The sequence below is a fragment of the Pleurodeles waltl genome, chromosome 8 (genome assembly GCF_031143425.1).
Source record: "Pleurodeles waltl isolate 20211129_DDA chromosome 8, aPleWal1.hap1.20221129, whole genome shotgun sequence".
NCBI lineage: Eukaryota > Metazoa > Chordata > Amphibia > Caudata > Salamandridae > Pleurodeles > Pleurodeles waltl.
The window spans coordinates 1,076,964,904-1,076,980,537 of NC_090447.1; the positions used below are offsets into that span (position 1 = coordinate 1,076,964,904).

At 40.6% G+C, this 15,634-nt stretch overlaps 1 protein-coding gene across 4 annotated transcripts in view; it reads left to right on the top strand.

Annotated features, from left to right (window-relative positions):
- DIAPH3 (diaphanous related formin 3) overlaps positions 1 to 15,634 on the top strand; it is a 1,960,340-nt gene that overhangs the window by 1,067,561 nt on the left and 877,145 nt on the right. For 3 of the 4 annotated variants that reach the window (XM_069205304.1, XM_069205305.1, XM_069205302.1), the window contains exons 18-19: positions 4,527 to 4,559; positions 10,427 to 10,522. In XM_069205304.1, coding sequence (XP_069061405.1) covers positions 4,527 to 4,559; positions 10,427 to 10,522 — 129 coding nt within the window. The remainder of the gene's footprint in view (positions 1 to 4,526; positions 4,560 to 10,426; positions 10,523 to 15,634) is intronic. The other variant, XM_069205303.1, reaches the window with a different exon arrangement.

Consider the following 15,634-nt stretch of genomic DNA (forward strand, 5'->3'; position numbering starts at 1 on the left):
ATAGAGTAAATTGTTCGCCGAGTTCTAAATCAGGCCCTCAGTCTGCTAACTGAATGTCCAAATGCCTTAGCCGGCACAAGGTTATTGTGCTGGTTCAGTAAGTGGCTACCAGAACATTTAATTCAGTTGTATTACGTAGATCTTATCAGTCACCTCCCAACAGAACCAATTGGTGTAAATACCCTAAGCTTTAGAAGAGACCAGGAGAAAAAAGATGTGAAATACTACAGTTCTCATATCTTGCTTGGGCCTTAACCTAAGCAGTATGCATTCAGTTAAACTTCTTTTACATCATAAATCTTGTTTATTCCAGTCTTCCTACACACTGACCACATATAAACAAAATTTGATAATACTGTATTGCATGCACCCTGGGAGCATTAATTCTGCATAATGTTCCATGCTAACAAAGTCACCTTTGAAGCTCAGTTTGAACAAAAAAGGCACACGAGTGATCACATATAGTTTTATATATTTTTAACAATGTATATTTAGAGTTTTAAAAAAATATGTATTTGTATTTAAACTATTTAAAAACAATGTAACTTATTTCCTGTGACGTTTTATTTTATGGCCCTTCCTCTATTATTTCCTATGGTAGGATGTTGAAGTATCTGTGTTTGGCCATGTGTAGTGCTGGATTTATACAAAATTGTATAGTGCTACAAAAGTGAAGTTTGGGAAATCTGAAAAGTAGAAAAACTTACTCAAAAGTGTAGTTTGTGAAACAGGCCCATTATGTGCAGTATAACTGAAACATCAGTAGTATAAACTATCTGGTACTACACTCCAACTCCAGGGCCCTAATGTTAAGTGCAGTTCGCTTAACGTGATAGCCTGTAGTTTCTGCAAGACGACTTTAGAACCCTGCATGCAAGCTGTGCTTATTTGGCTTGTAGGTTTTGTTCTAGTTTTCACCTTTGGATTAAGGCTGGTAGCTATTTCCATCTTAGTTTGAGCCGCTTTTGTTTGTATCCACGTGTAAATAATGTGCTTTCTAAGTCACCTTGAAAAACGTACAATTACTGAGTTGAGATGGAAAGATGCATTTCTAAGTGCTCCGAGCTGTGGGTAAAATTAATCCACTGATTAGCGGCCTTTTGTTGTGCGCTGTTCATTGATGCACATTTATCCAGATTAAGACGGGCAGTGTATTTTCGCTGCAAGCGTGAATCCAGGCTTCAGCCCTTCCAATTTTCCGGTTCAGAGATAGAGGGCACATTTCGCCTCCCTGGGAAAAACAGACCGGTGTCGGCTGGAATTTGCCCTCCGTTTTGTTGATTTAATTTTTTTTTCTTAGTAAGACCTTCCACAAATGCTATATAATAAGGGAAATTTGATCTCCCTCATGGGTGTTTTATTCTAACTGTTTTACTTTTATTTTCTTAGGTCATGCATTGTAGTACAAAACTTTTCCTGTTCTTCCTATTTGAGAAATTAAATTCTTATCTTTGATCGGTTTCTACTGGGACAAAATTCCTTGACAGAACTCATTTGCCCCCTCTAACTGTATCTAAGCATCGTTTGAGTCCACAATTGGATCTTCCGAAAAAAACTTAGAAGAAATTTGTTTGGACAAAATGCATATACACATTCTTATATCACACTTTGATATATATAACCTAGTGGCGGTTGCGACTAGATATAGTTAGGCCCATTTTTTTTTCATAGCCGGAGTGTTTTTTGTTTTGCCAATAACCTGGTTGACAGTTGACAAATCTTCACAAAATTATCAAAATGTATACTTTGGCCAGTTCAGCTGCTGTCTCAAATGTTTCGGGGTGATCTGTCAAGTGGGTACCTAATAAAAAGGGGGAGGAGGATTTGGAGGGGGGCTTACACTTTTTCCCCATTCTTTGTCAATGTTATTTTTCGAATTTTTTAACACGTCTACAGCCCAAACCGCTCAGCAGAATTACATGGGGTGGATGGGTGGGAGGGAGTGTGGGCAGGCTACTCTAAAAGGGCGTTGTAATTTCCCCACCCCTCCCACAATTTGGCACAACCTTTCTGACCTGGTTGGGGGGGAAGCAGAATGGGACATTAACCCCCTTGCACAAAGGTTTAGTTGTATGTGGGGCTAGGGTGGAGGTGGTACTCAGGGCTGCTCCCTGCAGCCCTGAAGACCACCACCTTCCCGGGGTGCAATAAAAGAATGAATGGAGTCCATTGTGAACCACTGAACCCCAAAGGTAACCACCTCCCTAGGGCAAATAGAACAATAGAGGGGGCCATGCATCCCCCCTCGAAGAGCCAGTGATGGCCCTGGGAACCGCCACCCCTCAGGGCAGTCTCCTGCAATGTCATGGGGTGCCCACTCCCTGGACATAGCTGTTTGCTCTCACCTGGCCTGAGCTTTGACAGCTCCTGCCACGCCAGAGCAAACACTTCACTTTCTGCAAGTGAGAGATGTCAAACAGCTCTCACTTGCAGAAAGTGACGTTTTCATCTGTTATCGTTAGGAAATAGAAATTAAAAAAAAACATAGAAATTCCCTTAAAAAAACAAAGATTTACAGGGACGTTATAGTTGGGTTCTGAATTTGTCTAATACAAAACCTTAGAAATTCACCAGTTATAGTTAGTTATTTCAAGTAACTAGAACTCTGTGCCGTAAGGTAGCTATAACTTGCACCCTCGCCATGCACTGCTAATTACCCTAGATCAGTGGTTCCCAGCCTGTGGTCCGGGGACCCTTGGGGGTCCAGGAAGCCTACTCAGAGGATCTGCGGCTGCTCAGAAAAATAAATAGTATTAGCATAATAGGTTCCCAGCTTTCAGACATGACTAAGTGGGTGGGGTCCCTGGATTCCAATAATGATTCAGTCGAGGTCCCCTAGTTCCAGCAATGACAAAGTGGGGGGTCCACAGAAGTCAAAAGGTTGGGAACCACTGCTCTAGATATTAGAGCACTCATGACATCTTTGATAACATCATTGTCAATTTCACTAACTAACATTTGTTGTAAAATTATTCATAAAAAAAACTGTGCATGGCGGGGACGCTTGTTATAGTTACCTTAGAATTATTTCAAGTAACTATAACTTGTGCCCTAAGTATAACTGGTGAATTTCTAAGGTTTTGTACGAGTAAATTGAGAACCTAACTATAACGTCCCTGTAACATTTGTTTTTTAAGTGAATTCCTATGTTTTTAAAATTCTATTTCTTAACTGAATATATATATATATATATATATATATATATATATATATATATATATATATATATATATACATGCATTTACTCTGTCTTCCATGTTTTATGCGTGCTAGACAGCCTTATTTCCATGTGCGTGGCTGGCCTGACATAACTAATCTGATTTGTGTTTTTCCAGTGAAAGTTTATATGTTTTTATTTTTTTACAGTGCACTTTATTTACCTGCCATGTATCTATCTGGATCTGTACACAGCCTTTGGCTGAGGGCATCACAGGTTGGTTGCAGATCCAATCCTTTGTCCAGGCTCTGCTTCTAACCTGCCCCCAGCATGCAACTCCTGTTGCACATTGCCTTTGTCCATGTGCAGCAGAGGTTGGCCACGGGGTCTTTAATTGAACCTCTGTACATGGCATGGGCTGAGCATAGGGCCCAGCCCATAGCCAGGGCCTGTCCTATATGTGAACCCCTGTGGCCAATCCTAATTTACTTTTTTTTTTTTTTTTTTAATAAAAGAAGAAAGAAAAGTTATCACAGGGGCAATCCTTTTGGGACTGCCCATCTGCGCCATAGAATTAGTGGCTGCTCCACCCGTCCTCTTGTGGCTATTTCATTTTGGGGGTTTTCAGGACATTTGTAATCAGTCCAACAGTAACAGTAAAGCAGCTACAGCATATTTTGCAGAGTTGTTGCCAACCAGTCAGAGCATTTGGGTCTGAGTACACAAAATGGAGGACAGGCGATGAGCTCCCTCATCCGATTGTGCACCTTTACTTTTTTGAAACACCCATAAAGTGTTCTCTCTTGTGGAGATAGTTAAACCCAACATACATAATTCCAGCAGACACAGCCAGCAGTTCTGTGAAACAACAATATATGCACCAGCTCCCTCCACATACAAACACATTACTTTGTAACACATAACCCGTTATTTTGACTTACATGTGTATTTGGAGGTGTTCGCAACATTGAAAACTCTGTGGTTTTCCCTCGTGCCCCAACCTTTCTCTGCTGTGCAGCACACAGCCGGCAGTTATGACTCTGCTAATCAAGACTGCAGATAACCAGAAGAGGCAAAGATGCCAGTACTAGGCCCTTGGTAGGTATTGTGGTTGACCCCAATGTGTACCAGTCAATTCCACCTCACTAACCACCCTTTAAAGGTTCCCTTTATAAAGAAATTCATAACTAGTAGATTTCTGGCTGCTAATCTAAGACCCCAAAACTAGCAGAATGTTGCATAAATGTCAGGCACTGTGGATATTACACATGGTACATTGTACTGTTTGAAGTCCTTGTGTTGACTTGCTCCATCAAGATATAAAAATTAAAATGTATACTCTCTTTCTTACGTGCTTGCAACTCAAAAGGATTTGAAATGCATTTCCCTGAAGTCGCACCACGTAAGTATCAACATGCCTTTTTTTGAGTGGGTCAATCCATTTCTATGTGACCTTTGTAATTTTACTTACTGTAGTAATGTATTTCTTTGTGATAGATGACTTCCCAAGTCTGCACTGTATTTCAAAGTTCCATGTTGGTGATTTAGGGACCCTACTGGTTTACTTTTGTTGCTAAATCCTAGAAGTCTGAATGCGTAAAATGCACTTACCAGATGCATAGTTTGTGTTTAACGTCCTTGACAAGTGATCTTTGATGCACCAATGTGTACTGTATTGAATCTACCCTACGAACCATCTTTAACTACCACTGACTTGAGGTAAATAACTGCACACCATCCTTTTTGTTTTAACTTGTCTTATTGTGTGCACCACAGAAATCTATGTTTATCTGGTCTTTCTAACTTCACCATTGCTCCTGTAGCCTAGGAAAACAGAAATGTGGCAGGACTGCATTGCCCAGCATCTTCCTTACGTACTCTAGGACTTCTGTGGCATGTGTCAGTAGACTCAGCGACTGTGTATACAGCTTTCAACTTTTGAAAAGTTAGTGGGCAAGACATACGTTGCGTGCAGCACTCTTGTATGCCACCTGTGATGCCTCTTCTCTCTCCGGGTTGTATTGCCTGTCACTGAATGCTGGAACCTTTTATCTAAGCTGCAGTGTCCGAATCTGAGCCATTGATGCTCTTAGTTTTCTTCCGAACAGAGGAATTTATGCTTTCAGCGCAAAGTATGTAAACTATATTTTTCTACAGGGCATGTCTTCCTTATTTGCAGAGTGCAAATCAATCCAGGTTCTGTCTGTTCGACACGTAGATAAAGATTTAGAAGTTAAATATTTATTGTAGATACAGATGGCTGGTTCATTAGGTGCCTGTAGACTGAGTTTTCAAGGTAGGGTGGTGTCTGCTGTGACACAATTATTGATAATGGTGTTATGTTCCTCAACAGTATTCTACCTCCCAGAAAGTGATCAAATTGATGCCTTTATAACTCACGGTGGTTGGAAAAGGTTAGGTACAAATGTAGCCACCTGGATCTTCATTAGTCTCTAGTAAAATACATTTTTGATCTTCCTGGCACTGAAGCACTAGTCCATTCACCAGCCTACCAAATGCCATTATTTGGGTGTCATTGTCTCTACAAGATTGCCTTTCTAAGGGCTATGACTTGTTCACATCACTTAAGCGTGAACTCTTACGAGCAATGGTAATTACCATTATGGCTGGTTATGACCTGGACAAATTATTAACAAAGCGTTCCTGTCCAGCTGAGGAACAGCCTAACTGAGGCAAGATTGAGGTGTAACTTTCGCCCGAGGTTCAATTCTTAGAAATCAAGGGGATTTTCTTTTCTGTTTACAGAACTTACCCCTTCCTGGGATGAGTAGTGTTGTATATGTAACAGATGATGTGGTGTTACCTTGGTGAGTATGCTGGTGCCTTCTGTTCTCAGGAAGTGGAGGTGAGACGTAGGTCCTTAATATTTCACTTAACTTTCAGGAGGCTCCAAGTGACTGGGGAGAGGATCAGGGACCCAATTGTTGGATCTCTGCCTTAAAGTTGATGAGCCCTGCCTCTTTAAGACTTCAGATCAGTTTAATTATTTTGAACTATAAACTTTGAGAGCCCGTCATTACTCCTTGTTCGGGTTCCATGTTTGGGTTGTAAATTATCCAATTGTCAAATTAGCTTCTCCTTTACACTTCACTCTCTGGGCTTTGAGAATAGAGGTCAGGAAACGCAAGAGGCACTACACAGTAATGGTTGCATTTTAGGGGACATTTTTTAAGCATTGCTTTTCTGCAGTGAGTGATATAGAGCGAGTGATGGAATATTTCAGCCCTCACAACGTCAGCTGGGCATTCTCACCGTTCAGCATTCTCTTTGAATGGGTGTTCTGGTTAGCTTCAAAGTAAGAGGGAAGAAAGCTAAAGAATGCAGCACTCCTAGTCTGGGTAATACATTTATTAAGGCACTTCCCAGCTCTCAAATGAAGACACACAAAAATATTAATGCGAGCATTTAACTTGAATGCACTAAAACATGTGTAGATACCACAGTCACCGCAGTCACACACCTACACACCTACACACACACACACCTACACACCTCCCCCTCCCCACCATCGGGATTTGACTCTTCATCCTTTCCAGCATCATCAAGCCAAGGAACCCTGGACGGCTTAAGCCAGAGGTTTTCCCAACATGGGGTGTTTCCTGAACCATGCGTCCACGTTCAGGTGAGCTCCTTCTCCCTTAGTGCCAAGCTTCCCCACCTTATAAACCTTAAACAAACCCAAGAGAAAGGTTCTGGCAACCTCCCCTCCCTTCGAGTAAGTTACGAAATTCAAGTGCTGGCTGTGCTCGATCTGCATTGAAAACACACAAAGGAACGGGCCCTACCCCAATGCGCATTCCAGAGACAGAGAAGCTGTACTTTTCCTTGATGGAAACATTCCCATGGCTGAAGCCTTCTCTTATCATGTACCTTCCACAACCCACATGCTATGTTCCAACACGGTGTAACCTTGTGTTAGGAAGAAGAGCATAAACACGTTCTGTGGAGAAAACAAGCTGTGCATGTAAAAAAAACTCACCAACGATGTGATGGCATCTGGAGTTAAGCTAAGCACAAAATGGAGTCAGTGGTCAAAATGGAGTCAGTGGTTAAATACAGATAGCATTACACTGGGATCCTCATTTCCTGCACTCCTACTGAGTGTTCATGGCGGCCTTCATAAAAGAAGCCTTCTCAGTTAGATGGTTGGATCTAAGGCTTACTCTAGTGCCTCTTGTGATGTGAGGTCTTTACATATCATTATAAGTGGTGCATCGTGAAGCTATTAGCTTTCTTGATGTTTCCGAAGCATTCTAACTTTCCAGCAGTTGCATTAGATGATGCTGGTTCAGTATGGCTACCTGGGAAATAAACCTTGGTTTCTTAAAAAATCTCTATTCTGTAGTGGCTTGAGCTTTATATTTTATGCTTTCCAATACAAGATTTGATAGATCCTTCCCATTGTCCAATCACCAACAGTATATTATGTTTTGTTGTGAACTATAATACATTGTATTTGTGCTACTATGCCTTCTATTCATCTCTGTTGCTGTCTCGTTGGATTTGCACTTTACACAGACTAGTATATATATGCATACATAGATTCTTTGTGAAAAAGCAGCCAAAGTCTAGGATCAGTATGGAAATGAAAGGTAATATGACAAGGGCTTTACACTTTGTCTAGCAGGTTCCTGTGTGGCGGTTGCTTGATGCTTGACATCCAATGGATGTTTGAGGGTTCTAGCTTCTAGATTTAGAAGTGCCCACATGTTTGTATAAAATGGATAAACATCAGATTAACTTTCTACATAGTACAAAGAGGAGATAATGTTCTTTACTGAATACATGATAGGAGATTTGAAAAAGGTGCAAAGTACTTCAGATTTTTCAAATTTCAAAACAATTCAGTATCATGCCTTCCACAGTAATTTAAAAAAAAAGAAACATTTATGAGCATTCGGCTTATCAGATTGAATTTAAAATAAAATATAATTGATCATGTAAAATAGTGGCCTGGTATGTTACCGAACCCAAAACTGCAATGACATAAAACATTATTTTTCTACTTGTATTTGTGAAAAGAACCACCTCTTCAGTCAAGTTGCTCATTAACCTTTTTATCATGTTATATACAGTTAGGCCTTCTGCTAAGTCTTTACAAAGAGAATTAGTTAATGCAGCCCAATGTTCTTTAGTTAGTTAGGATGGCTTCCAGAGTCAGAGCCAAAAGAATGCAGTTTGATCTTTACACCAAATGTGCTATCTGCCAAGGGCTCACGGCTCTGTTCTTAGTATCCAAGAGAGTGCCTTGGCTGTTTTATTGATTGGTGTCAGTTGTACTACACTCACGTCCCCCCCTGCCCTCAAACTATGGGCAATTGCACTTCAGTTGCTTAACCACCTTTGCAGTCCTATTACTCCTCTAAAGCCAGCAAGTTCTCAAAATTAAAATTAACAGGAATTTGGCAGTTCTATTTAAAGAACCGCTTCTATGACATGACAAGATGTTAGCATTACTTGTTGATCAAGATTCGTTGCCCTGTGAACCTAGGTGCTCTAGAATTTTTGCGACTTTGGACAGAGTCTAGGGTAATCTATGTAAACTCTTCACATTCTCTCTTCCAAGCACTGAATGTTAAATCAGCCTCCTAAATGTCTGATAGCACTATACAACAACTAAAACTGAGAAGCTGTAGAACATGCTCTAGTTAAGTACCAAGATAAATCTTCTGAAAGAAAGGATGCTAAAGATCAGTCCTAGATGTTTTCATATTTGAAGACCCTCAGACCAAAGAAGTTCAGGACAGCTGCCCTGGGTCAAATATAGTCATCCATTGTGACTGTTTCTATTCCGTGGACCTGCCAGGTTTTTGCTTCCACAAACCTTCTGTAAAGAGTGCACACATGATGAATTGTTTGTTTTTTGGGACCTGTATTGCTAGTAAAGGACCACCTCTTCTAAGGATCTACATCGCCACAAAAATTCCTGCAAAGTTTGCAGCTTCTTTCACTTACTAGGATGAAGGACTGACAAAGGAGCTCAGATGATGATGCTCGAATCAGTCTACATTTGTAGCAAATAGACCCAAATGTATCATGCATCAATGGCACACATAACTTTGGAAGGTATGTGTGAATTAATTGCAGCCAATGCTAATTACTCAGGGTCACATTTCAATGTTTAAGCTTGTCTGTACCGTCACTGTCCGTGATCAACAATTCAGCACCATTCCAGACCAAGATAATTCCCGACCAAATAGCCAATCTTAGTCCCCTCAGGACAGAAACCACAGGAAACTCTTGACTGATTTAGACCTTGTTTGGCCTCATCAGTGATGTGCAGCGTGAGTCTGATGGCAATACCAACTAGGGACCATTTGTGGAGACTGTAGTTTGGTGAGATAACTGATGTGACTCTAGTGTTTCCTCTAAAAACATTTTAATTCCTTAATGTTGCCACTTTTGTCTTGCAAACCTTCAAAGCTACTCCCTGTGGGTTAGTAGCGATTGACATACTCACTCACCTAAGGCAGATTCTGAATGAGGATCATGCACGCCATGCAGTTTTGTGTGCAGGAAGGAGAAGGATGTAGAGTTACAATACCAGGAAAGCTTCCATGGTGTGTGCACGGTGACCTGTGAAGTCCAGTTTTCGATCCCACCTATGCCTACTCAAGTACAAACCACCAATAAATAAAAACTCATGTGTTAAAAATGTTCCACAATTTAAAAGACATAGGGCCTGATTTAAAGTTTGGTGGAGGGGGGGGGGTTACTTAGCCACAAACGTGATGAATATTCTGTCCGCTGTATTACAATTCCGTTATAGGCTATGGAACTTGTAATACGGCAGACGGGATATCCATCACATTTGTGACAGGGTAACCCCTCCACCAAACTCTAAATCAGGCCATGGATTTATATAATTGCTAAGCTTTGATAGTACAGTAAAACCCATTTTTGTTGCCATAGCATTTTTCCAAAGCTTTTAAAATGGCAATGAAGATGCTTCTGAGGCTTTAAATGTTATTTTCGAAAAACGATTTCAGTTGTTCCTATGTTGATTCAAATAAAAATGATTCTAATATGAATGCATGTTAGGGCGTTTAATAAGTGCCATAACACACTAGTGAAGTTACTAGCCACACAAGGGTATATTCTGGTGTGTTAGGTTTTCATCACTGGCTCCAACTGACCCCCACAATCTAAACATCTCTCCCATCGTGGACACCCTGAATTTTGTTTGAAAAGTTTGTGGTTTAAAAAATATTTGATATTTTGCTAACATTTGCTCTTTTATTTTGGCAGTAAGGAAAGAGGAGGAGGATGTTGAAGAGAAGATAGCCATCAAGAAACGTGTAAAAGAACTGAAAGTCTTAGATCCAAAGAGTGCACAGAATCTCTGTAAGTATTGAAGTTTTCTGTGTGGACATACAGGTGCATGAAACTAGCACGAAATGCATGGCATTTGTGTGTAGGCATACATGAAAAATCAAAGAAGTCCCATGTTGTTTCGCTAAATTTAATGGTATGGTGCATGCTCCTTTATTATTAATTCATTGATATAAAACAGAATCATGGAGTTGTGTCTCCATGTGATTATAAACATTAGTAGATGGTGTTGGGATTGCCAGTAGAATTTTGACAAAGGCAACATTTCATGATCTGTGTTTGGTGGGGTGTTCATAATATGACCGACTAAACAAAGGTCGATCTAGGCATCTATACAAATCTTATTTTCTTAAATTTAAGACTGAAAAGCGGTGAGCAGATTCATCAGTTTATACTGCGTTATATAAAAGAAGGTTGCACTGTTAAGCTTAATTACAAACCGTTAGTTCAACAGGACAGCATTTCTGCTTGCTACAGTAATATTCAGTGGATAAAGAGCATTGTGGTATGCATGCATTTAATCCATTAAATCAATTAGTTGAGGGTCTTGTCACCTCAAACTAGCATTACACATACGTAGGCGCATTACATTTCAATGGAACATTTGAATAATCAAAATATTTTATAAGATCTGTAATCTATAAATGAGAAGAATAAACTAGAACAGGCTCTTAATTGCAGGGCTGAATATCAACTTGAACTGGCCCTGCTGGGAAGCTACCATTTTCCATCTAGATGCAATTAGGAGATATACTCGTCAATTATTAATCATGGGGGTAGTAACTGAGTTATGGTCCCCATCAACCCCATTTGCTTTCAGAATACATTTCCGTAGGATGCCTTTTTAACTACTTATTCCAGTATCTACAGAATGGCTTAGTAGCAGATCTCATGCATTGTTTTACTACAACGATTACGTGTGCTAGTCATCCACTTGCACATTTGTTATCAGAATAGAACTCTTCCGGAAAAAGGCGTTGGTGCCAAAATAAGTTATTGCGCGTAGAGTACACTTTAAATATCGCCAGATCTGAACCAAAATCTTGGCCATTGCTGGCAGTCCAAGCAGTGTATAAGCTATAACTGTGCAGCTAAGCTGACCTCTAGCACTTTGCAGTATTTGATGAACCAGCCTTCAGAAACCAGACCAGCTTGTGAGTTTTATGCTTTTTCATTCCGTATATTTTTGGGTTTGGATGCCTTAGTCTTTCTTTATTGCACTTGAACCTGGGTCCCTATCATATGACTGACAACACACAGTTGAACAGTTCTCTCATTTCTTTCTTTATTTCACTATGCATGTGTTAAATGGAGAAGCTGTAAAGATATACAACAAACATACCTGTTAATCTGTGATTCTACTGGAGAACCTTGCATCGTTTTTAGATCTCTTGATTTTTTGCAAAGGTCGGGGCACATTGTAGATGTTTCCAGCTACTATAGTGCATTAACTTCCGTGTACCGCACTGAGCATCAAAAGGTGCATTTGTTGTTTTCTTAAAAATGTGCTCATTGTTTTTAAATTCTTATAAAATAGATCATTTCCTTGAAAAGGGTCCAATCCATGTTCATATTTTTGATTTTTGAAATCAATGCTTTGAATTAAATAAACAGATCCTATCCTCTTTCCAAATGATGCATCTCTTGTCTAACAGGTAATCTTGGCATTAAGGATGGCTCTGCCTTTCATTTCTTGCACTTGCTTACATAAATGTTGTAAGCTCAAATATGCTCCTATTACTCTTTAATTCTTGTTTATTTGTGGAATCCTAGCTTTGGAAACATCTGCAAGTTCAAAGAGCTGTAATTTCAATTCTGGTATGTCCATTTTTAGCAGTTTTAGACAACTCATTCTGGTGTTCCTAGAAAACATTGTCACATTCAATTGTGTCCTGGTATGAAGTTTTTAATCCTTAGCAGCAATTATAAGTGAGCTTGATAAAATCCCATTTACCCTTGGCGCTGCTAACATTTAAATGATTAATGTTTTGCTCCAGGGATAATGTTTTTACGTTTTTCAAGTCTAATGGTATGAGTTACCCAACAGCAAGTATCAAAAATCTATTTGATTTTTAGTACCCTACACATGCAACAGTCATGCGTGTGCATTAAAGGCATTGAATGTAAACAAGGGGGTCTTTCTTTGCCACACGAAACTGCTGTCATTGTACTAGCTCAAAAACCCTTATCAGGTAGTGCCAGCAAACCGTTTTTGTGACAGACATTTTTCCTGTCCTTACTAGTGTGCGAGAAGTGCCACTCTACATATTTCCTCTAAAGTGCAATGACTGGGACGTTTGCTGACACCCTTAGTGGATGGTATGAGCACAAAGAGAGTCGGGAGACTGATACTATGAATCTTTCAGTCATGTGAGTGAGTGGTTATTGGAATAGAAAAATAATTTTTGGATTTTGTTTGGTAAAGCATGGCATAAGATGGAGGCTGGGTAGCCATCTCACAGATGAGCAAAGTTGTTGATATTTCCTAATGTTTTGCAAAGCACCAGGCATTAAGTTGTGGGAGGATGGAGACCTGTAGAAGTGAGGCAATGACCTTTCTCCAGCAGTCTGCTTGGTTGTTCCTTCCTGAGCATTTTCATTAGGGTAAATGAGGAGTGGATGGTGGGTGAGGTGGAGACAGTAGTGCAGGATGAACTGTTGTGTCAGGTCCTGCATTTTGCCTCTCAGTGGTTCTTCTCCAAACAGCTGATAGCCGTCAGGTGCGAGAACGTCACTCCTGATTGTGCTCTTGCTCTGGGTGCTCTACGTAGAAACAGCCCTCATCACAGGTGACATTACCTGGTCAGCTGCAACTATTTGCTGAAGAGTTGTGGTCCTGCTTGGGATAAGACTATCCTTGATCTGCTGAGTGGAAACCTCTTCTGGAGGAACTCTGCCTGGATGAGAAGGCCAACTTTGGTGACCTGGAAGAGGGAGCTGCCCAGAAGAGGAGTCTAGCTGGAGAAATGCCACAAGAGCCATTCTGAAGCTGGAGTTTGTCTCTCTGCATCCCTCCATTTGGTCCTGGTGTGCTACGGTGAAGATCTCAAGCGTGCGTACTGCCAAAGATCACACCCAATTAATGAGGGGTGCTTCATGATCCAACCAGCATGCTGAAGTGGGTCTCCCTGTGAACTTGGTGTGCTGCTCTGGTGAAAAGAAGTGTGACCGACTACAATAGTATTCCACTAGCTGTCCTCCTAAAAACAATCATGTCTGCTCGTGCCACTTTGACCCACCAGGACCCCGGCTGGCTCACCAATGATCTGTCGGTGGGCTTTCATGACTGGGTTGTGGTCAGTGTTTAGTAGGTGAAGCCCTGGGATATGATTGGTAAAGCCCACAACTACCTTGGTTTTGGCTGAGTAACTCATTCTGCCCCAGGGCCCCCTACAGTGGTTCTGAAAAAAACAAATCCAAAGTTTGCACTCCAGGGATCTGCCCAGGGGACTAGAACTATTAGCATGTTATTGATCATGATCTATGCTACTCATCTTAGTATTGAATTCACAAAAATATTATGAACTCACTTTCATTTTATGCTACACACTGGAAGGGTTCATGCCTGATCATGAAATTATCAGTGCAGAAGGATATCTGAATATTTAGTCTTTCTATGTGGCTTATTAACTCATTTGGGTGAGTTTGCTTTAGTACCCAGGTTTAGGTAATTGATTAAAGAATTATCCTTTAAATTGAAGAACTAGTGAGCCATTTTGAGTGAATTTCAATCAAAACAGAACAAATGTTGTCCATACTCTTTTTTGTAAAACCTCTTTTTATTGTGTTTTGACAAAACCAAAAACAGAAATAAAAATCCCCCAGTACAGAAGGCATGCAGGCAGGTTCTCATCCACCAGTATACATAGCATCTTAAAATGATCGGACCACCATTTGTTATTTCCATAACCCCCAGATCTCTCCGGTGAGTACCTCTCTCTAAACTCTGTGTGCAAGAGCCACAATAGATCTCCATCTCTGCACATCTGGATCCTCCCCAGGAAATTTACACTAAGCCATCCATCATTTCCTTCCATAGGCCCCAAAATGTTATCCTTACTCTTCCTTTCTCATTTAAACCCTCTACCATAAAAGCAGGGGGCCCCACAAGGCTCTTTAACTTCACCCATGCTTTTCATCATCTACATCAAATAATTACCGGCAATGATCAATGAATTTCAGCTGACCTGCTATAACTACCCAGGTGACACACAAATAGCTCTTAAACAAGAAACCTCAGTCACCAGAAACTCATAAATCTTTAGTTGCCTCCAAGCAGTTGAACAGAGGATGACGTTGAGTCATCTCAAATTGAATGGATTCAAAACTGAAATAATCACCTGTGATGATACAAAAAATTATGACCCACTCTTCTCCTGGCCTGACAATCTGGGACCTCCTCCTAACATATCCCAAAAAGTAAGAAACCTTGGAATTAGTATAAAAACTCTGAGACCTAGGGTTCCCACTCAAGGTCCATGCTGCTATCTCTCTTGTACTGTTTAAACTGGGTTATGATAATGGCCTCTACCATCTATCAACTATGAAAATGCTGCATCGAATACAAAACACTGCTGCCAGACTGCTCCTATATATAAAGCCACCAGGCCGGGGGCCTGGCTTGGACGGAGAAGCACATGGGTGCCTGACTCCGTCTCTCCCGGCCATGCGGAGAAACGTTTAATTGTTTCTGCGAGATCAACAAAAATTCAACAAATATGATTTTCTGAGTTTGTAAAGATTCCTGCCACACATGTAATGATCAGAGATAAGGTCATCGCTAATCTAATGTTTTAATCAAGTTTGTTTCCTTTCGCTCTAAACACCACGCACATCCTAAAATGGCTGCGTCCCGTTCCCGAGGCTGGAGTTTTGATGGACTGAATCGAACTAAGTGAAATCTTTGGTTCTGTGTTTGCACAGCTTGCACTGATCATGGCAAGAAATAGGTGAGTTTACTCACCAGTTTTCCAAGTTTTACCGAATGTGTGAAGAAAACAGATTGCTCAATCAAACCTGATCTGCCTGACCTTAAAATGGCGCCCATTGCTGAAATGAAAAATGTATTGAAATCTTTTAAACAATGCTTGTACAACTTGCAATGTTCCTAGCAAGTAATGGATC